The sequence below is a fragment of the Stegodyphus dumicola genome, chromosome 1 (genome assembly GCF_044657685.1).
Source record: "Stegodyphus dumicola isolate Sdum_Otavi_A_Nest chromosome 1, ASM4465768v1".
Lineage (NCBI taxonomy): Eukaryota > Metazoa > Arthropoda > Arachnida > Araneae > Eresidae > Stegodyphus > Stegodyphus dumicola.
In genome coordinates this window covers 107,037,089-107,060,887 of record NC_140768.1, presented here as the reverse complement: position 1 = coordinate 107,060,887, position 23,799 = coordinate 107,037,089, and the positions used below count along the sequence as shown (strand labels likewise).

Here is a 23,799-nt window from a genome sequence, read left to right as displayed (position 1 = left end):
AACATAACTCTTCGGAAAATCTTGAGACAGAGATAATTAATTTACACTGTGATATAAATCTTGTTCAAAGACCTTTTAAGATACAAATTTGATTAACTTTTACTAGAACTTGTCAAAAGATCTTAAGTTACGAAATTTTGGAATAAGAATAATCGCTTTATTTTTTAGTACATTTATATGAAGACAGTTTTTTTTCCCATAGTTGAAAATTAATAAATCTACGAGAAGAACCAGGCTGCCGATAAATATCTACAATTGTGATGATACTTCTTAGTAATATGAAAATTGAAACGTTATGAGGTGTAGTTGAAAGGTGTAGTAAAAAACAAAGATGTTTACACTAATTTACATACAAATATTATTTTTTATGTTTTGCGTCATAGAGAAACCTAATAAATAAAAGAAAGAGAATAGGTTGTAATTATTTATTCTCAAGGTCTGTCCCCCTTGGGAAGCTTTCGTATATTTCTTTTTAGTTTAAATTAAAAGTAAGTTACTTAATAGTTCAATATATTACAATTAGTGGTTTGACTTCTAAATTAATATTTGTTCGGCATGTTATTTTTACCTAAATTTTAACTAGGTAATTTTAAGGAATGTGAAATTTTACTTCCTTTAGATAAAGCAATTATTTCGATGATGAAATTGATTGATTCTGCGATTTCACTTCGTTCTAAGAAACATTAATGTTGCTGATGGTGTTGTTCACTGTTATGTATCTCATTTCATTTAGAAAGTCATCGAATTCTTTCATGAACTGCAAGACACGTAGTTTTGATATCGAAATTATATCATCAGCTATGCCAAATTGCCAAATTTATGAAACACGAATGTTTAATATTAGAAGCCAGTTGGTGTAGCAGTATTCCTTAATTCATACTACCTGTTAGAAAATTTGCGAAAAGAATTGAAGAAGATTTAAAAACTGGAAGAAAATACAAAATACCGTTTATTATCTTTTTGCGGTTAAACTTTTTATCAATTCACTGCAGAATATCAGATGCCAATGGAATGAATGCAACTTCCGGCAGTAACACAAGATGGCTTCTAGGAGGAAGACCGCCGAGGATAAAAATACTAAACTGTTACGAGAACTTGCTTCTCTGCCATACAATAAACAATGTTTCGATTGCCTTCAAAGAGGACCAACATATATAAATGTTACGATTGGTTCTTTTGTATGTACAACTTGCAGTGGGATATTGTAAGTTAATTTACTACAATCTTTTCCTACTCTCTATTCATGTGATTAGCGTTGCAATGTGCGTCGTAATGTTTTCTGTTAATTTCTGTTTACCTTTTTTCCGATTTTTTTGTTATTAGCATTTTAGAAGACGTTTCTGGTGCTTATCGTCAAACAATCGGAGTGTGACTTTTCAGTTTTTAAAAATAATTGCAAAATTTATATTTGACAGCGCAGTAGGGATTTGGGATACTATGACATGATAATGTTATTAATTGGAAATATTGTGTTTAAGACATAAGTTTTCTTGCATAAAACGTCTCAATCTGCATTGCATTTTATGCATTTAATATATGTGGGAGCTGCATGAAACTGTGAGAATTATGCAGAAACAGTGTTTACCAGAAGTAAGATATGTATTTCGAATCCTTCAGTTATTTTGCTTGGTAATTATACGAGTATTAAGAAAATCACGTGACATAAAAATGTTATTGTCATTAAATTTCGTAACCTTTTAGTTCACAAATGTTTTAGAACCTAGTTGTTTAAAAAACACTTAAGAACTGTGAATTCTCTATTGAGTTTAAAGTAGTTGCAATAAATATTTCTTTTGACATTTCTTTGCGTTGGATTTGAGTAATTTTTGCGGTATTTTTGTGGCTACTTCTTTGCATTCATTAACTCCCTGAAGTTTTTGTGTTGCTGAAGAAGCTAAAATTTCATTAAGGGTCGAATAACTAGTAGTATTAAAAATTGCGGAATGCACATATTGCTACCGAAACTGTTTTGTAATATTTTATTATACCAGAAAAAGTAAAATTTATAAAAAGGCCATAACCTTTCTGAAGGTCCTTGATAAAATGCTAATTCCTGCCTGAAGGAAATAACTTCAACAAGTTGCTGTCTACCTACTAGTGATGCAGTTATTGTGAAATTCCTGTTTTAAGAGCTGGTAAAAGTAACTACTGGATTATATTATTATCATAAGTGACTATATACTTAAAAATTCCACTTGTTTTAAATTGAAATAATGTTATAAAGGTCAGGATAATATGTTTTGGTATTTCATCTTAATATTTTAAACTAGTCGCTGAATATCCCCCTCACTCTTTTCTCCTGTATGTGGTATCAATATAAATAAGTTTATCTTAGGTAGTTTTTTAAGGTGGTCATAATTCATCAAAAAATTTTTTTATGGAATTATTTTCTTATTTTATTTTTCCTGTATGAATTTATCACTTTTGGTGTTTAAAATATTTTATCAAATTTTTCACTGTTATTTTTTATTTGTGTGCATTGTACTGTAAAATAACTTGCCATCAAATATATTTATGTAACATAGAATTTTATTCATAAGTCTTATATAATTATTGTTCGTATGTTCATATACCATGAGATTAAAACATCATAAGAGGTTTGTGAGATTCTAATGTTATTAATAAAATAAAAATGGATGTGTCATAGTGTTAGCATAATGTTAAAATCATAAATCTGTAAAATTATTTTGAAGAGTCATTTAAATGTTCATAAAGACTGGCACTTTGGCAAAAATTGAATTGCTTTGATAATGCAATACTTTCATATGTACCGCTTTTCCTATTTCTCTTTGCATAGAATAAAACATTTAAAAGTAACTAGGGAATGCATTTAGGCGAAAAGACTTTTGACGATCCAGGGTTCTGGAATGGTACTGCTGACAGTATTTGATTAAAAATCTCCAACTTAAGTGGATATAACAGCCAATTCTTCTGGTTTTTCGTCAAATAAAAACTGGGACATTGGATAATCTATTAATTTTATTTTAACTGAGGAAAGCTTTTTTAACAAAAACATTTCCTAGCAATAAATGGAATTTAAATTATGAGAATTCCATTGTCTCTAGTGAATTTCAGCATAATTTTTCTTGTTTAATTTTATTTGATCTGAATTTTCATCATGTGCTGTAGACATTTATAGAACTCAGTATGAAGATTCTAATCAGTTAATATTTGGATTTGATTTGCTTTAATTAATAAAGGTACTTTAATTATTAATTTTATTCTCATTGTTTTTAAAAATATTTTGATAAGCTTTTATTCCCTGCTCAGGATTTTCACACTATAAAAATGTCAGAAAATTACAAAATGAAATTTACCAAAGAACATAAAATATAGAATATCTAATTTAATATTATTATCGGCTAATCTTTGAAATATGGTAACAGGTAGTTTGCTGACATTTTGGTAGGCGATAAAGGTTACTACCTAGGACTTTGGGAATAATGTGAGAAGTAGTCAGTTCCGATTACGCATTATTTTGTGTGAGGGAAATGAGAGATCATGAGATATGTCATGTGACATTTATGAACGAATCACAGTTCTTTAATCGGAAAAAGGGGTAAATTTGTAAAAATATCTGCCGTACTTTATAGCATTAGGTTCATTCTATGTTCTGTGAAAGTGTTGCTTAATATTTGGATCCCATGGCCCTATGAAAAGTAAATCCGAAATTTTATGTGTAATCAAAAAGAATTGCTTGAATGGTGTATGAGCGTAGAATTAATTGTGGATAAGTATGAATGTTCAACATGTGGGAATGAAATGAGATTGTGTGAAAGGAAGGATATTACAGATAGGCTTGAATGGCGGTGCAAGAAATCAGGTGAAAATGGACATTTTGTGAAACGGAGTGTAAGGAAGGGTACGTGGTTTGCTGAAAGTCGTTTGCGTATGGGGGAAATTTTATTAATTTCTTATTAGTGGGTGAATAGACTGCCAGTTGACTACTGGATTATTTAATCTATAAGAAAAGTTTATCTGCCATGCAATCAAGAGTGTGAAGAAGATTAGGTAAGTTAGTATTTTTAATCATTTGAGGATATTATTTTTATGCATCTAAGGAATAAATAAATTAATATGGTATTATTGGGAAATTGTTATTAGCAATGAGTTAGTTTAAAGTAATTAGGATTGTAAGCTCATTTTGGTTGATCTTTACATTATGGTAACTTGGCGTTTTTTTGGCGAAAATTTGGCGACCAACTCTCCTACAGCAACCCTCTATTTTTTTTTTCCCGCCGCCGAAGACATGTTTGTTTTCTTTTTATCTACTGAACACTTCTTCCAACAATCTACTAGCCGAATTACACTTATGGTAGAAATTTTATCTAACAAAACTGCTTAATCATGACAAATATTCACTGCAAAATTGGGAAAAAGTGCACAATACCATACTCCTTACGCGTTTTTCAAAATAACACATACACATAAACCATGTACACGCCAACTTATTTTTACTTAAAAAAAACATCCCAGAATTGCACAAAAATGGCATTGCGCACACTCTTCACTATATCCATGTACACTGCTTTTTTCTCATAAATTAGAAAAATTTCACGAAAATACATGACAATTTTCTCAATCTTTAAACCCAGTAAAAAGAACATATATGAAATTACCTGATCGCGAAAAAGTATTTACCCTTTCCAAATATGAACATTTCCACATATAAAATAAATAAAATATCCAAAAACTTTTACCTCTAAATCATCTATTATATTATAAACGTCACCAACGAATTCATACCGCAACCATTACAAATACTTAGTGTCAGATTTAAATTATTTCCATGCACGTTTACTTCAACTGAAACGTATACCAAATTCCTACAAATATAAAATTCACAAAATAACTATCATTTAATTAAAATATAATTAAATTCAAAAACACTACTTAAAATATAAATGAGCACATACATTAAATTAATAAAAATTACCTTACAATCCTAATTACTTTAAACTAAATCATTGCTAATAACAATTTTCCCAATAATACCAAATTCCTTTACTTCCACCTTAAATTTAGAACAATGCATAAAAATAATATCCTCAAATAATTAAAAATACTAACTAACCTCATCTTCTTCAGAATCTTGATTACGTGTCCGATAAACTTTTCTTTAGTTACGGCCATGGGATCCAAAAATTCACAAACACTGTTTCACACAACACAGAATAAACCAAATACAAAATTTCCAGATTTTTTCCCGATTTCCCCCCTTTTCCGATTAAAGAACCGTAATTCGTCCATTAATATCACATGACATATCCCATGATCTCTCATTTCTCTCACACAAAATAATGCGTAATCGGAACTGAGTACTGCTCACATTATTACCAAAGTCCCAGGTAGTAACCTTTATCGCCTCCAAAATGTCGCCAAACTACCAGTTACCATATTGTAAAGATCAACCCTAATTTTTATTAATTTAATGTATGTGCTTATTTATATTTTAAGTAGTGTTTTTTAATTTAATTATATTTTAATTTAATGATCGTGATTTTGTGAGTTTGTAGTATTTTGGAATACGTTTGAATAGAAGTAAATGTGCATGGAAAGAATTTAAATATTTGACACTAAGTATTTGGAACCATTCTTAATGTTTGCATTATAAATTTGCAGGTGACGTTTATAATAGATAATTTAGAGAGAAAAATTTTGGGATATTTTATTTATTTTATATGTGCAAATGTTCATCCTTGGAAAGGGCATATACTTTGTGATCAGGTAATTTCATATATGTCCTTTTTACCGAATTTAAAGATTCACAAAATTTTCCTGCATTTTCGTGAAATTTTTCTAATTTATGAGAAAAAAGCAGTGTACATGGATATAGTGAAGAGTGTGTGCAATGCCATTTTTGTGCAATTCTGGGATTTTTTTTAAGTAAAAATAAGTCGACATGTACATGGTTTAATTACATTTTAATTAAATGCTAGTTATTTTGTGAATATATGTTTGTAGCAATTTGGAATACGTTTCAGTAGAAGTAAACGTGCTTGGAAATAATTTAAATATTTGACACTAAGTATTTGCAACCATTTTTAATGTTTGCGTTATAAATTCGTTGGTGACGTTTTATAATAGATAATTTAGAGGGAAAAGTTTTTGGATATTTTATTTATTTTATACGTGGAAATGTTCATCCTTGGAAAGGGTATATACTTTTTCGCGATTAGGTTAATTTCATTTATGAGCTTTTTACCAAGTTTAAAAATTCACAAAATTTTCCTGCATTTTCGTGTAAATTTTTCTAATTTATGAGAAAAAAGCAGTGTACATGGATAAAGTGAAGAGTGTGCGCAATGCCATTTTTGTGCAATTCTGGGATGGTTTTTTAAGTAAAAATAAGTTGACGTGTATATGGTTACTGTGAATGTGCGATTCTGAAAAACGTGGCAAGGAGTTTGCAATTCTGCACTTTTTCCCAATTTTGCAGTTAATATTTGTCATGATTAAGCAGTTTTGTTCCATAAAATTTCTAGCATAAGTGTAATTCAGCTAGCAGATTGTTGGAAAAAGTGCTCAGTAAATAAAAAGAAAAGAAACATGTCTTTACTTCGTGAAGACAAAATGGCGCCGAAAAAAAAAAAGTAGAAGGTTGCTGTAGCAGAGTTGGTCGGCAAATTTTCGCTAACAAATCGCCGAGTTACGATAATCCAAAGATCAACCTTATTATCTTTTGTATCGGAATCGGATAAATAGGCTGTTGCCTTGAATGGTCTACCAGCAGCCAAGCGGTAAGGTCTCTGAACACTTGTAGTTTGGTTCGAATCCCAGGCTGACTGAATGGGTGTTTTCGTGTTTTTCCCGTGTGTAACATGTATGTAAACTAGCTTGTCTTAGAAAGTCCTCCACGAAAGCATCCCTCCTATTAAGCAGATAACTCTCGAGTGCTTTGCCGTAATTAAATAAACCAAACCAATGTCTTGAATCAAGTATTATAGAATGAATTTTGGAGTTCTTTTGAAACCATGTCACAGTATAGTGCAAAAATCTTCCAAGGAACCTCAAGTTGGCAGCTATGAGTTGAGTGCTATGTTTTGTTTTCATGCGAGTTGAAGGTTCTGGTATTAAAGGTATTTATTTTTAATTGCAATATATCCCTATATAGATATTTTTGTTAGTTTAGTGTAATATTTAAAAAAATATATTAGCATTTGATTTTTTTATAAGTAATGTTATAAAAGCAAAATGTAAAATTGAATTACATTTTCATCTCTTAGTGATTATTTGTTAATGATTTAGTTTTGATAATAAGTATTAAAAGATGCTCAGAATTTTATGAATTAAGTTATGGTTTTTAGTAAATTAGAGAACTTAATAATTCTGTATAACTGGCAGGAACATTTATAACTTAATAATAATTTTATGAATTAATAAATAATGTTTAACTTCAGAATTTTTTTTGCAAAATTTCATGATATAAGTTGTATTAATTAAATAAAAGATAATTGAATAAATTTAAATGTTAAAGGGAAATCATAGTGTAAGTGTAATATCCCTCAGTAAGTACGTACAGCTATTACTTTAAGATACACTACTGTGTTGAATTTCAAGCAGTGCATCATGAAAATTAAATTTTTAAAATTAAGAATACATTTTAAGATCTTCAGAAAGGAAATTTGTATGAAAAATATGCATTTATCTTAAAGACATTGATGTATATTACTGTGAAACATGTATCAAACTGTCAGCACTTGTAAGTTCCCATAGAAAGTTTGCTTTTGAATAAATGGAATGATTTCCTAATAGTCAGTATGCAAGTGTTTAATACTGAGTAGTAGCTTGTTATGAGTTTAGTTTGATCCTAGCTTGATATGATTTTTGTTTGATCCGAGGCTGTCTTCATAATTGGTTTTCGTGTTTTATCCCACACGCTATGGGAAACGAATGAGTTTCCCTCAGGTTACTCTATTATTCTAGAAGGGTATCTAAGCAGGTAGCCCTTGTGACATTACTATATTCAAATAATGTAATCTAACCTAACCTAATTGTAATCATTTGAAACAGTGCTTAATTGATTTTTCTCTCTTGATGATAAATTGAATGATTATAAAATGGGAACTAAAGTCATCGTAATAAAAAGTTTGTTTTGAATTTCAACATCATATTTCCTCATACCAACATTTTCTTTATCAAAAATGATAAAATATAAACTTGTTGCCTAAATTTTTTCTAGTTTACTACATATTTAAAGTCTAGAAAAGTTTAAAATCTTATGTGTAATTTCTATTGAATGCACATATTTTTACTTTACCATAAAATTAGAATATATATAATTAGAAGAATATCATTGTGAGTTGAGGATTACCTGTATGTTAATCTTTATTAAGATTTTATTTACCACTAGTGTACAGATAGACTATATATATTGGACTATCAGGGTTAGAGCCAGTGTGACAAATGCATTTACACCTTGCAGCAGAATTTATTGGCAACAAAATTTTCAGAATTTAAGAATGAACTGGAATTTCAAAGTTTCCCAAGTTTTCACTGGTCAGCCAAAACATCTAGCACTGGTCCTGGTGACAGGGGCGTAGCTAGAGGGGGGCAAGAGGGGGCATCTGTCCCCGGGCGCAGAATCCAAGGGGCGCCAAACTGATGTTAGGACATTTTAGAATTAAATGTTTTCCATCCTTGGCAAGCAGTAGGGGGCGCGAAATCTTCAGTTGTCCCTAGGCGCTGAAAACCCTAGCTACGACTCTGCCTGGTGACTGAATGAAAAGATCATACTTTAGTTACACTTTCCACTTATGTTTCTTATTTCCTTAACCAGATGCTGCTGTGTACATACTTTTTAAATTTGATTTCTATTACAAATCTCATCATTAGGCCTTTTTTTCCATGAATGTTTTCAAGACTTGTGTTTTAGGACACATGTGAAAGATAGCATATATGCTTCAGTTTTTTTTAATGTATTTAGAGACAGTTATATTTATAGAAGATTATAGCAGTTATAATTATAGAAGTTTATAAACTGCTTCAGGTTTTCAGTAAAATTTTCTGATCATGTATAATTTAATAGTGATTTGATCATTTTGTGGCTTATTCTCAAAAGCTTGCTTTAACTCAAAGGAGGAGTTTTATCTTTCAATCAAAATCTCATAATCATCAATGCTAGCTTTTCACTTTAAACATTTGTATTAAATTTTATGTGTACAAAATTATATTATGCAAATGAAATTCTAAGTGAATTCGACATTTTGTGAGTCATTCTTGCTCTGCAACATTCCATCATCGACTGCTATGCACATTATTATCTAAGTCAGTTATTATCTTTTCTTGAACCAGTTTTACTCTTCATTGGATCTCCTTTCTTCAGTATTGCATGATGTGGTGTTGTTAGGATCACACTGTAGATTACCAATAAAACCTTTCCTCTCCAAATAATACAGCAGATTTCATACATTTCAGTTGGAAGTAATCTGTCTGTATCTGTTTTTGACCTGCACAATACCAAAAGAACTTTGGAAGCATGTGTAAAATCATCTCAAAGATCAAGGTAAACAAACAGTTAATGGTATCTGCAAGGTTGCTTGATTGTTTTATATATGTCAGCAAATTTAACTCTTTCATAACCAAACTGCTCAAGATGGTCTTCATTCAAACGGCCACCTGAGACTGCATGGTTGGTTTCTACCTTCCCTGTAAACTACATAATAGTTTAAGGTGCAGTTTCCCTAAGTGCATTGTATCAATTCATTTTTATTAAAGGGTGACTTGGTATACACTTGTGGTTGAGTATAATTCTTTGTTAGGAGCTAGAAATTGTATTATTTGGAACTTTTACACTTCTTTTGTTCATTAATGAATAAGGGAAAAAATTGTCAAAATGGATTTTGAGTTGTATTGGTATTTTAAGTAAACTGGCGAGTGAAGGCTTGGGGCATCAAAGAGTTAATGGATAAACCAATCATAAGAATGTGCCATGATAGCATTTGATTTTCAGAGATTTTGGTATCAGTAACATGACATGTATTGAATACCTTTCCTAGTCACCAAATTTAGTTTCCAGTGACTTTTTCCTTCTTTCTTTTAATGCTTTCTTCTTAATGCTGTAAAGGAAATCATTTAGCATCATAAAGTTCTAAAAGAACTGTAGGTGGTGTTGAGCAAGAATTGAATACAATTTTGTGAAGACTTTCTAATCATTGGATCATCTCTGGATTGAGGATTTACTTTGCAAAGGGGGCATTTTTAAAGTTAGCAGAGGAGAATGAAATATAATTCTACATTATAAATATTTTAAAGAAATTTTTCAATTCTTTGCTTATTGTATCATCTAATTATATAAAGTAATTATATTAATAATTATATATAAAATATAATATATATTTATATAAAGTAATGCCACTTTTGAAACTGTTGGTGAAATGATTACATTAATAAACTAATTATAGATTGTTTGGATTATGACAAAACACACTATGGCTATGTGTGGAAAAAGAGAGGCCTACTTGGAAGACTTTAAATAGAGAATGCCTGAATTCACATGGATAAAACTGTAAAAGCTGCCAAGCAGTCTTCATTTGCTGGGACTTGAATGCTGCTCTAACTGTTAGTGTGAAACTGATTTATCCACTTGGCCACAGGCACACTAATACAACTACCCCCCTCCAAATGACAAATTAAATTCTAAGAAAACTTATAGATCTAATTAGGAAATGCATGAAGTGTTATACCCTAAATTATTTATGTAGTTTAAATTAAGAAAATTGATTAAATCTAATGTATTTATTTAAATATGAATAAATTAATACTGAAATCAAGCTTAGAATAATTATAGAGAACTTATTACTTAGAATAATTATCACTAAGAAAGTCATTTACTAATTTTTATATTTAAATTGATACATTGATTCAGTGTTTAGATCTTCTTTAAAGTTTACTATTGACTAAAATATTAATTTTTGCTACTTTCATCTTTTTTATATTTGTGTACATTTTTTAATATAATTATTCTCTGTTAAACTTGGATTTTCATTTTTCTAGGAGAGGATTAACACCTCCTCATCGAGTAAAATCGATATCTATGACAACATTTACTCCGGAAGAAATAGAACATCTGAAAAGTAGAGGTAATGAGGTATGAAACAAAATTTTGTTTGTAATGTTTTTGGTTTTTAAATTAAAAATTTTGTTATGAAGTTCTAATGTTTTTTACACTAAATCTGGAAACTGAGATACTCTTCAGTAAGCAAGAACAAAACTGCTTATATCACTGTGACAATTTTCTTAGCCACCTGAGGGTTTGTGAGAGCCATGGAAGTTATAATCTTGAAATGTATCAGCAGTTTTTGAAAGACAGCATGTAGGTATAGAGTTCAGCAGTGATATGCTATAAAAATTTTTAAAAAGGGCTCACACTTATCAAAAAAAGAATCAGAGTATAATTAAATATTTTACCTTTTTAAAAAGAGGTAATACAAATACTTTGGCATAAACAAAAAAATATTTAAAAAAATCCTTAGATTTTATTTTTAAAAAATTACACAAATTATGCAAAAAAATCACTAAATTTAATTTTGATGCGCAATTTATGCCAGAAGCTGCTGAACATTATTGTCTTCTTTCAAATTACTTGTGATCTTAAGAAGCACTGAATACTTCCTAAGCCAATGGTGACTGTATGCAACTGCAGCAAAAATATATTCACAAAAAAGCCAAATCTAATAAATGCGCTCATTTCATCATAGCCTGCACATGAATTTAGATTTTTCTAAATATGTGTGAATTTAGACTGCACGTAAATATATATAGTTCTGTTGAAAATTAGAGTAAATTCGGATACTTCTATAGCACGTAAATGTAGATTGTTCTAAGCTACCATTGAAATACTGGTTTAATTTTTTTAAAAAAATTTTATAATGCTGTAGATCTAACAATTTGGGAATTCGTCAAGGATGAAAAATCTGCAGTAGAAGATTTTCAGATAAAAAGCATAATTCATGGTAGAAAAATATGCTTGAAGAGGAAAGACTCCTGTAATGAGAAAAAAGGATTAAGCCGCCATTACTCACATGAGAAAAACGAATGGGATTGCTCGCACTGGGTATGACATATCCAGAGCGGTTTCTGTCTCTCTTTTACCATTAAATCTGCACAAAATGTAAAAGAACAAAAACATGGAAGAGAAAACATAGTTTTAAACATATATTGAAAATTTTACCTTTAGTTTGCACACTTTCAGCAAATGCATGCTATATGTTCCATGTATACGTGTTTTTCACATTTTTCACTTAGAAACTTAGCTTTTCTGTCATTTTTGGCCCCGCATTCAGCACATATTTTATATGTTATCTTTACCTTCTTAGCAGGAGGTGTATCGGCCTCATTCTTGCCTATTTTTACTTCCTTGTACGAAGTAAAAAGGAAGTATTTTAATCGCGAAAAGTTTCGGGCGGCATATTTCAACGAAAATATCCATTTTGACCGCTATCGAATGCAATTGAACGATGGTTTTGCATGATATCTGTACGTAAGGACAGAATAAAATACTCTTTTCCTTCAAAAAAATTATAAAACTGCTTTAAAATTAATTCTGAAGAGAATTTTTCGTGGCGTCTGTACGAACGTATGTATGTACGTGCGTACGTACATATCTCGCATAACTCAAAAACGAGTAGCCTCAGAACGTTGAAATTTTGTATATAGGACTGCTTTAACATGTAGATGTGCACCTCGTATTTTAACTGCAATCGGCCTCACCAAACGTATATAAATATATTTATATATATATCCAATCTGTTACCCGGCTCAGTGATCTCACTTTCTTTACTCTTATATGTTTGTAAATTGTACATTTTTTGCTTTAAAAATGATTGAATTATGTTGTTCTTATCTTCCGGTTAAGGTTTTTATGCCTTTAGTAAATCTCTATGCAATATTTTTAGAATTACCAACAATTTTAAAGTTGTTTAAGTGCCACTAAGCCTAATACTTCTCTTGATGGCGGCCATTGATGTTTACATTTGAAACAGGAGACTAGTGGATTTGTTGCCAATCTAGAGAAACTTAGCTTCGCAACAACAAAGATAGCGCCTTCATTTATCATTGCGAATTAAATCATGCTTAATCCTTTCTGGAAATTTTTCGAGGAAATAAGTGTTTAAGATTTACTTCATAATTTTTAATACAGATATTTTGATTTTTTATGTATTTTTGCCTTGTCGCGAAGTGAGAACTGAATTAATCGATTGAGAAATACTCAATCGTCTGTGAAAACTGTTTCTTTTTTTGTTTTGTTTGCTTAATTTCTTTTATACATCGTTCTAGCTTTATTATAGTATTTGAATAGAACATGTGGCAACGATTAGATAATTCCTTTAAATGATATAAATTTTGTGCATTCTGTGTTATAATATGAACAAAATATAATACTGTTAAGTGAATCTAGCGCCAGAGTGTCGCTATGGTAAACAAATAGAGTGAATGCATTTATTCTATTGTGGTTTATGCGCTGTCGGCAAAGCAGATTTAATTCAATCCAATAAGTTTAAATGAAATGCAAGAAAAAATGCTTATAATTTAATATTTCATACAAGGAAGTCGTGGTGTACACATCAGATTTTTACTTTTAGGCTTTGTAGGAGCATTCCTAGTTGACTTCTTATCTTCTTATAATCTTCTATCAGTTGAAATGGCAGTGTTTTTAGAAATGAGCGTCGGGCTCGATGCCCAGTAGGTGGTTTCCTTGTTGGAAACAAAATTATGTGTGCATTTATTGCAGCAACATTCAACATGGAATTAAAAATAGCCGTAGGCCAACGACTTGTTTTTTTAGCCATTGAATACGTTGCAGCCATTTCATCTATGACATCCACGTATTATATTTTTAGAAGAAATTCTAACATTTCCACAGAATTTCATTTTACTTTATTTTGTTACATTATTCTTTTCTATGAAATAATCACTTTCATTTAAATCAGAAAGATTGCCCTCTAAATCAGATTCTATTTCAGGCGAAGATTCATGTTCACTGTAAATTGCTTCATCATCCGCCTCTTCATTATCGGAAAACTCATTACCTTCCTAAAGACTTTCTCCACTCAAAGAAACAGTATCAAGTAAATTACTCAAATGTCTCATTTCTTCCTCATAACTACGAAAACGCACCATAATGAGAGTACGATTTCAGTGCGTCTACCAGTACTCAGAATTGTAATAGTAATGCTCGCACTTGGTGTGATGTACCCTGGAGTGGCGATTACAAGATATCTATTTTTAGAACTCTTTCCTTATTCTTCCCTTCCAGGGTTATGACCTTGGGGACAGCTACAAGAAAAATCGGTACTATTCCATTTTGAGGGTTGTAAAAAAATTGCAGCAAAAATGTATGCTCAAAAGCACCAAATCTAGCAAACACGCATCAAATCTAGCGTACGCACTGATTTCAGATTGCGTAAGTTTATATAGTTCTATATTTCTTAAGACGCCATTAAAATACTAGTTTAATTTTTAAATCCTTTTTTGATATCCTATGGATTTAACAATTTGGGAATTGCCCATGACGAAAAGTGGGCAATAGAATTTTGGGTAAAGTGCAGAATCACCCACTGCTTGACGCGTTTTTAAGAATTGCACATATGCGGTGTCCATCTGCACATTGACCTACTTTCACTTAAAAAAAATCCTAAAATTGCACAAAAATCGCACTGCGTACATCCTTGACTTTATCCATGTAAACATCAACTTATTTTCACTTAAAAAGTAAAAGAAAATTGACAAAAATCCAATTGTTTATACCCTTGTAAAAAGAGGAAACAAATAAGTGAGCAATTCTGCACTTTACCGAAAATATTTTCAAAGAAAAGGCATCATTCATTATAGAAAATTACATTTGAACAACCAACGAGATGAAATTATGCTTTAGCGATAAGTTGGTAGTGAAATAGCGATGCAGGCATCCATTCAGTTATGTTTAGCAATTTTTAAATAAATTATAATAATGATCTGAAATAGTTATTTACTCATATGCTTCCATTCAGTCATGTTTAGCCTTTTTCATATAAATTATAATAATGAAAATGTATTATATAAAACTAACCTTTCATCTAAATTAAAACATCAATCTTAGATAGTTATTTACTATTATACTTCCTTTCTTGCCGCAATTATTAGGGTTGCCGGAATTATTTTTGGCAGCCTTGTCATCAACAATAGTTTGGCAATTTTTTACAGCCCTCGAAACCGAATAGTACCGAAAAATCATCCATTTTGAAAAGAACGGTTGGGGAGAAGCAATAAAAAAATGGAGAGGGTGGGTATGACATACCCAGCACAATCAAACCTGGGTTAAGAACACAAAATTGATTCAAAAGTTCAATAATCTCCAGCCTTGAGGTTCATCTTTTTGGTGTCATAAAATGACATCTGTTTAATTTTGTTTACTTCAATTGAAGATGAACCACAAACTGTAGACTGGAACAGTTATACGTGTAGGAGGTTTGTTGAAGCTTTAATTACTTAGTCTGCATTGAATATTGGCTGATATCGCAAGATCTTTGAAGTAGATGAAAGTCTTTTCACTTGAAGAAAGAACAATGTTGGGCGTGTTCTGCCATCATCATGCCAATGTTCTGCCATCATCAGATTGTAGAGAGAATCAAATGAATGATTTTTATCCAAATCAATTGGCAAACACTTTATTGAATGTCACGAAGGAAAATATTGCAGATGGAAGCATTATTTAATGCGATTGCTGGAAAAATGTAAATTAGATGCGAGATGCTGCCTTGAACTTTTACTGTTAGTCGCAAATATAATTTTGTAGACCCCGAAAGTAGGTGTCATATGCAAACAATAGAGTAGCTAATAGGCAGTACTAAATGGTGTAACAAACACCATTGAGGTATTGCTTGACAGTATTTCGATTCTTATTTGTCTGAGTTTATGTGGAGATGTTTACATGAAGGAACCAAAATTTTTTCTGCGGAAGAGATAAAAAGTTGTACCTTCCATTTGATTTCAATCATGTTTAGCCATTTTATTATGTTTTTATGGGTTGTAATTAAAAAAATATAATATATGAAATTAACTTTTCATCTGAATTGAAGTAATATTTTTAGGTAGTTGTTTACTATTATGCTTACTATCCAGCGTTAGGATTGCCAGAATATTTTTTTTTTTTTTTTTTTTTTTTTTTTTTTTTTTTTGTCGTCAACAATATGATTTGTACGGTCTGATAATGCAATTGTACCAAAAAAAAAATCTAAAATCAAATAAATATGTATGTATTTTTCAAGTTTTGGAAAGGAAGGTGGGGAACTAACCTTCTAGCAATGGTGAAAGGGGGTAGATGGGGCAAAACAAGTTGAGAACTTCTGATTTAGAGCCTATAACAGCTAGTAGAAGTTCTAGGTGGTAGTTATCCAAAGGGAGAAATCTATCATATCAAAAAACATCCATTGTTGTTGTGATGAGCTTTTAAATAGCAAAGAAAGGTTTTTTGAAACTTACTCTGAACCAAAATCCACTTTTTAAAGTTGTAGAAAAATCTTTTTGGAGACAGGTGATTCATGCTGTAAGATGTATAGCTGGCTTAAAAGGCTTCCTTGGTCAGTAAACATTAGGTTCTGCATACTTGAAGTATTGCCAACAAAAGAGGAGTCTTCCCCAAAGTGCTGTCTTGAGCTGCATACTCTTTAACATCATGATTAATGATTTGATAATTGGACTGAAAAAGGTCCCAGGTATTAAAGGTTTTTGCTCCGCTGATGATGTAACAATCCACATCATCAGCAGCAATGTATCTGTGCTAGAGCAAACACTAAAACTAGCACTTGAGCGTCTTAAATTATGGTGCACAGAAAATGACATTATTGTGCACAAAGACAAGACCACAGCACAGCTGTTCACTCTATTGATGAAAAAAATCAGCTAGACCTTCAGTATGATGGCTCGCTAATAGCTACAAAACCTACAGCCAAATACCTGGGAATACAGCTGGACAGTAGGAACTGGGCTCAACGCATTGATGATATAGCTACCAGGACTACCAAGAAGACATGTATACCATAAAGACTCACAGAGACCAAATGGGATGCAGTGCACTGATGGAATATGGATATGAAGCCTTTTCTATAGTTAGCAAAGACTTAAAAAAGAAACTAGACTCCGTTCAGAGTAAGTCTCTGCAGATAATCTGTTTTGCTGCAAAATTCACTCTAATCCTCTCCTTTGAATTTCAGGCAGAAATGGAACCTCTTAAAAGCTACCGAGACAAGGCAATGATGAAGTACTCCGAGAGAAGCCGAAAATGCCAGAGAACTTCTGAAAATGCTGTGCACCTGCGAGCAAAAGACTGAGATCTCAGAATACACTGCTAGCTCAGGCTTAGGCCTCTTTCAAAAATACAATCTGACGTAGGCCAGTGCCTGCCCCTTTAGAAGACATACGATCAGCCATGAAACATCTGAGAAACCATTTTAGATCTCTCTCTCAGACATAGATGAACGAAAGGCAGACGTCTATCCATACGTCCTGAAAGCAATTGCACTAGAAATGTTGCTCCAAAATACTCTGATCCCAAATGGATTCATATCTATACAGATGGATTAGATCAGAGTACAACAGCGGAGCCAGATTTTACTCCCTCCTTTCCAAAGAAGCTTTCTCTGTTAGCAGATCAATGACAGACTTCGACAGGAAGGTAATGGCTATAAGCGAGGCAGCAAGGGCTTTTTATCACCTAGACATCAAACAAAGAGTTTTCCTCTCGGACTGAATGACTGCAATACAATCTTAAAGGGCAGAACCCTCTGAAGAAACCCTTGTAGTCCAGTGCCAGAAAAAGACTCGTCAAACTACAGAAGACGACAGATATTGATGTACAGTGGATTCCAGGTCACTGCAACATTCTACCAATTATTTGCCACTTTTGACCTTCACTTAGATGATGCCTTTGAGCCATAACTACTGAATACTGATTACTCTCAGAAACCGCATTCCCTTTCAACAATTCTACAGACCAGAATCCCAAGTTGTGTCCATTATGCACACCATTGTCAATCACTGAATTGGCATATTTCCAGTGATAATGTAGGCACAGAAGTGCAGTTTTGTATTCAGTTATGCTTAATTAACATAAATAATTACAGCATTGGCCATTGGTTACAATAGTATATTTTTTCTCATTATCCTTTGACCAGAGGAAATTATTTGACAGATGTACCTTGTTGGCCTTCAGAATAATTCCTTTGTGATACATTGCATCTCTGTTGACTTTCATGTAGCTAACATAAACATCCATAGAAGGTCCTCATCCATATTGCCTTTAGTTCCGTTGTCACAACAGCTAAATATGTTTGAAATGTTTGATAATGTTTTACCTTTTACAGAGAAAAGAAGTGGGGAAAATGTTGAAGACAGTATAATTTAGTAACATGGTTGTTAGCATTATGTACATTTTCATTGCAATTTTACCTAGTTGACAACAATGTCATAGTAACTCTCTGCTTCATCATGTACTGCATTAATAATGCACTAAAAGTAACTACATGAATGGATGTCTGCCAAGAAATGTTGAAACATGTTTGCAGATGTTAGCTATTAAATTAAGGAGTCGTTTCAATGAAATTTTCGGTCTTCTCTTTTGTTACGGATCATGATCAGTTTATATTTTTTAAAGACGTGTGCACTAGAAAATCCATAACCTTTTTTTTTTTTTTTTTTTTTTTTTTTTTTTTTTTAGTATTGCAAGTATGTCTGGTTGGGTACATATGATACTGTCACAAATAGCCTTGAAAGTGAAGTGAGTGATGATCAAAAGAAAAGGGACTTTATGGTACAGAAATATGAAAAAAAAAGGTGGTATGTAGACCCAGATATAGCTGTGAAAAAAATGCAGGCTGATCAATTGACACGTCAGAAGAACTCGGTGGTACAACCTCAAATTCAAGGCATGAGAACGGGTACTCTTCCTGAGACTCAACCATTATCTCGTCTGTTGGGTAAAAGTCCAACGCCTCTTGTTGTTCAGACTACTCAGGTGAGTTGAACTAATGCTTATTTCAAAATACAAATTATTTTTTTATATCAATATAAAGCTTCATTAAAGCATAGAAACAAAATCATGTAATACTATAGATGTTGAGGTAAAAAAAAACAAAAAAACTTGCAGTGTATGTTTGTAACCAAAAACTTTTAACAAATTTTTTTGCTTCTGAAATTTAGTGGTTGGCTTATGTGCAAACTTCAAATAATTTGCAAGTAATTCAATCTAAAAAATAAATTAATTGAAAACTATTTATTTTTGTTATAATTCAAAAAATAGTTTGTATTATTTAATTGTGATATAAATTAATGAAATTTCTCAGTATCCCACTTAGAATTTTCTAGGAATTCTGCATGCTACTATCCAGTCTGGGTGAATGGCATTATCCACTGTTTCACAGTTATTACCATTATCATCCATCTCAGAGATATAATTGTCAGTTCCATTGATAGCAATGTTGATGCATTAACACTTTTAAGTGATTCATGTTTCAGATGGATAAAGACTTGACACATACTTATCTGATAGGTCTGGCTAAGTTGAGTGATTAATTACTGCAACATTTGGCAAAATATAGCTAAATATTGAAAGGAATTTTAAATTCAGATTATTCACAGATTTTCAGTTCTGGGTGAATTTTTGCAACAAAATCTTACATCTTGGCTTATAAGTGGATTCCTTTGTATTGTGAAATGTAGTGTTACGAATTTTGTACATAGATAGGTGATTTTAAAACAGTTATATAGGAAATTGTTTTATTTTTTGTGTAATAGTACATGAAAATCTAGAGAAGTGAAGCTTGCCGGCAAAGTAATACTGGAGAAAGTGTGTTTAACATCGAGTAAATGTCTGTCTTGTTAAATTGGTGAGATAACCACGAAGCTGGCAACGAATTTTTGTCATCAGATTCGGCGAGAAATCCGCAAAAGTTGCTAGATTTGACAACATTTTGATCCGCTTCCTCCTGTATACAGGGTTCGTAGTGGTCCTTACAAGTGCTTATAAGTCCTTATATTTGAAAATAAAATATAAAGGCCCTTATAGGTGCTTACTTTTTCTTTAAAGCCCTTATTTTTTTTGTGTTTAGTGCTTTTTTTAATGAACGCGCGTTTTCCCCCCATACCAAAGCCGACACTAAAACAACTTTTCTTCCTTATATGGAACGTCAGATGGTGAATCATACTCCCGGAAATAGCTTTTCCCCCTTTCTCTGCATTAACGTAACCTATGGTGCGTGCGAGAGTAGAGACAGGTGCACGCCGTTCTATTGGTCAAACAATTGCGAAAACCGTAGAAAATTCCGGTACATTCGGCATTTTTCCCTTGCACCCAAATACTACACACATTTGAATTTCTATCAAGATTTTAATAATTTACATTCTCGTTCCGCGTGGTCAGTTCATATTCGTGTTTATTATGATCGTTATGCTTATATTATGAGCATATATATGAATATTTATAATAATATAGTTGCAGTAGCTGCTGAAGTGTAGATAAACTTCCAAAAATGGGTTTATTTTTACACAGATTAGCTTAGTAAGGAATAATATTCAGAATGGCTTAAATAAAAGTAAAGTAATCGAATAGTCAGAATAATTTAATAATTTCTTTTTTTTTTTTTTTTTCCAATACATTATACAGTACGGAGGTTGGGAGGTTCTCTCCTTTCTCTGCAAAATCTCTAATATTGAAGCAGCGCTGTCCAACCCCAGATTAGTAAGTCTCTTTATTTAGTTCTTTATTTTCCGAATACCGGCAGCTGTTGATTCCGATTACGATTGCGTTATATCACGTATGGAAGAATTACGCCACACGTATTGCGCAATAACGTTTGCGGTATTTTGCAGAGATAATTAATTTTGATGTTCAGTCTGAGATTTATTTATGAACACTTACTAAGAGTTATTAAGAGTTTTACTGTTCTTTCTAAGCAGAATATTTCTCAGTTCCGTTGGTCTATTTTTATATGATGCACATATCGAAATGTCAAAATCATTTATTTAGCCGAGAAATCTAAAGAACGGCTACAATCTCCCCCCCCTCCTCTTTTTCCAGTTCGCTCGACTATACGGAATATTCGGCAGTTTCCGAGTATGCGGGTTAGTTAGGCTTTTACTGTTAAAGAATGACTGCATGAAGCAATTTCCCGTCTCCTGATTTCAGAAATGTTCCACTTTTTTACTTAAATTACTTTGCTTGAAATATATGTTAAGGGAAAACTGTTATGCAATGAAAATTTAGAAAATGTTCAGAATTTTGATTTAAGTTAAATTATTTAAATATTAATATGAGTGGAAAAAATAAATTGTATTTATTATTAGGTGCCAATCGAATACAATTAGTATGGCTTATTATTATTTATTTTCTATATTTTGAACTGAAATTTCATCATTAAATCTTGTAATATAGTTTAGTTCTGCATAGTTTTTTCCTCTCATTGTAAACTAATTCTGTAAATTGAACTGTCATTTAAAATTTAAAAAAAAAAAAAAAAAAAAGTTAATTGTTTCCCATGGTTGAGGTAATGCTCATTCTCTTAATAAATATTGCATTGCTCATATTTTAAATTGCAAGTCTAATTTTTCTTTTAAGGTTATGCAGTTGTGTATAATGTAATTAGACAGATGCTTATTTTTTTTTCTTAAAATGTGCTTGAAAAGGGCTTATAGGTGCTTATTTTTTTAACTAAAATGTGGCTATGAACCCTGTGTATAACTGTAATGGATATTGTAATTGAATAACTGTAATTGATGCTGTGTGTAGCTGTAACTGTAATTCGGCTCTTACACGCCTGCCTTCCAATTATTTCAAGAAGCAGAAAGTACTAGAACTATCTCAGCCGAAAGGTGAAAACTATCTAAGACCAGAGAGGGCATCTGCTCTCAGTTGTTAGCTCAGCATGAGTACAGTACTGAGATATCTCTGAGTTAGCTTCACTCTTTAAATGTGCTTTTCATTGTGTTGTGTGTAATGTTCTCAGTAGTTAGAAGTGTTACTATTGATTATACTCTTTGATACTGTGAAGAGCTGTACAACTATTTTTCTGGAAAGTTCTAGAACTCTGAAGTGTTTCTTTTGATAAAATAAATTCTATCAATCTCTCATTGGACCTGTGTGTAATAAATCTATTACAAACTCATAGGTGCACAACAATAGATTATCCAAAAATGAAGAAATACTCTATGTTTTTATTAAGTTTTTAATTTAATGTTAGAACCAGCTGTTCTTTTTCAAAATTGTCTTTTATGATTTTTTCTACAATCTTTATATGTTACTTATAAATAACTTCTACAATCTTTATATGTCTATCCTCATTTTGAAAAAGCTGCTTTGTGTGAAATTATAAAGCTCAAATGTAATCATAATTTTTAGTAAACCTATATTCTTATCCCTAAAATTTCTATGTCTTTATAAGAAGTAAAAGCTCTCTCAATTGAAACTTTCATAAAACAAAAATGATAGAGTAAACCATACTGACTACATTATAAAACCCCCAAAATTAATAATTTCTACTATTGTTCTAAACTGAACTTTTTTCCCCAGAGTTCTTGTATACAAAAATAATCGTTGCCATGACAAATTGGAAGTATTTATTTCAGCATGAATTGGGTCATTTAAAATTTTTAGGGCAGTAAAAGATTCCAATAAGTTCTTTAAGGGGGGGGGACTTGTAATTCCAAAATGAATTTTTGCTTAGTAACAGCACAATTTTAACTGGATGGCAGAAGAAATGTTGCCATATGCTGTTTATCTGAGTTTTACTTTAAAAATGTAATCTTTTTTGTTAATAATTATAAATGTATGTTATTTTCTTAATATTTAAATAAAAAATGAATTTAAGTGGACTTTAAAAATTTAGTTTAAATGAATTGGAAAATAACAGTGTTGTTGAAAATTATCTGCTTAAAAAATGAGTAATTTCTTTCTCTAAAAGAAAAAAAAAAAAAAAAGTTATAAAAAATTTAAATGATGAGTTATCAGAAAGGAAAGTGGTATTAAGAAATTGCTGTTTTTCAATTTAGGTAAATGAGATTATGTTGTATGTGCGAATACCGAAAATTCAAAACATTTTAGCTCTGTGCATTCCAGTGTGCAATATACAGTTTTATGAGAGTCAAATTTTTATGTTTAATTTTTTATAAAGAGTGTAAAATTTTCCAAACTAGGAGATCATGTAAACAGTAAAATTTTATTCTTATAAAGCTGATATTATTTTAAATTTAAGAATGAAACACAAGGTTGATGCTTTGCTAAGTTTACATTTATGAAAGCTGTTTGTTTCATTTTAAGCACTTTTTTATTGGAAATATATAGCTATGACTAGTGGTTTTGAAATTAAAGGCCTTTTGTGGACACTGAACATCTTATATGCTAAACTTATTTGGCCATATTTATTGTTGCTTTTGCAGCCTGTTGATGTGTGGCCTCATCCTGTATCATCTGCTTCTGCTCCAGCCATAAGCACAAAGACAACAACTCAGAATCAAGGCAGCCGGTCTATCGACCTACTTTCTGAATTAGCTGGAAATAGTACGCCTAATACACAGGGTAAAGTGATGGAATAAAAATATAATCTTTTGTCATGACTTTTGTTTTAAATATTTGTAGCACAATTTTTATGCATGCATCATGTTTACAGTTCAGTCATCTAGTGCTTCAACAGCTAATGGGAATTTTGCCAATTTTGAAACTGCTTTCAACTCGGTAGAAAAATCAGGTTTGTTACTTTATCCAAAAATTCAGGTTTTTAAATGTTTTATACTTATGAAATTCTATTTACGTTTTTCTAAAATTTATGGTGT

General features: G+C 31.4%; 1 protein-coding gene across 6 annotated transcripts in view; it reads left to right on the top strand.

The window, feature by feature from the left end:
• LOC118204049 (arf-GAP domain and FG repeat-containing protein 1-like) overlaps positions 1–23,799 on the top strand; it is a 91,136-nt gene that overhangs the window by 37,228 nt on the left and 30,109 nt on the right. Inside the window, exons 1-5 of one of the 6 annotated variants that reach the window (XM_035376370.2) lie at positions 771–1,204; positions 10,996–11,089; positions 18,695–18,991; positions 23,407–23,545; positions 23,637–23,714. In XM_035376370.2, the coding sequence (XP_035232261.1) occupies positions 1,041–1,204; positions 10,996–11,089; positions 18,695–18,991; positions 23,407–23,545; positions 23,637–23,714 (772 nt within the window). In that variant the 5' untranslated portion in view covers positions 771–1,040. Of the gene's footprint in view, positions 1–770; positions 1,205–1,359; positions 1,591–10,995; positions 11,090–18,694; positions 18,992–23,406; positions 23,546–23,636; positions 23,715–23,799 lie in introns of those variants that run through there. The other 5 variants (XM_035376371.2, XM_035376373.2, XM_085818958.1 and 2 more) reach the window with 5 other exon arrangements.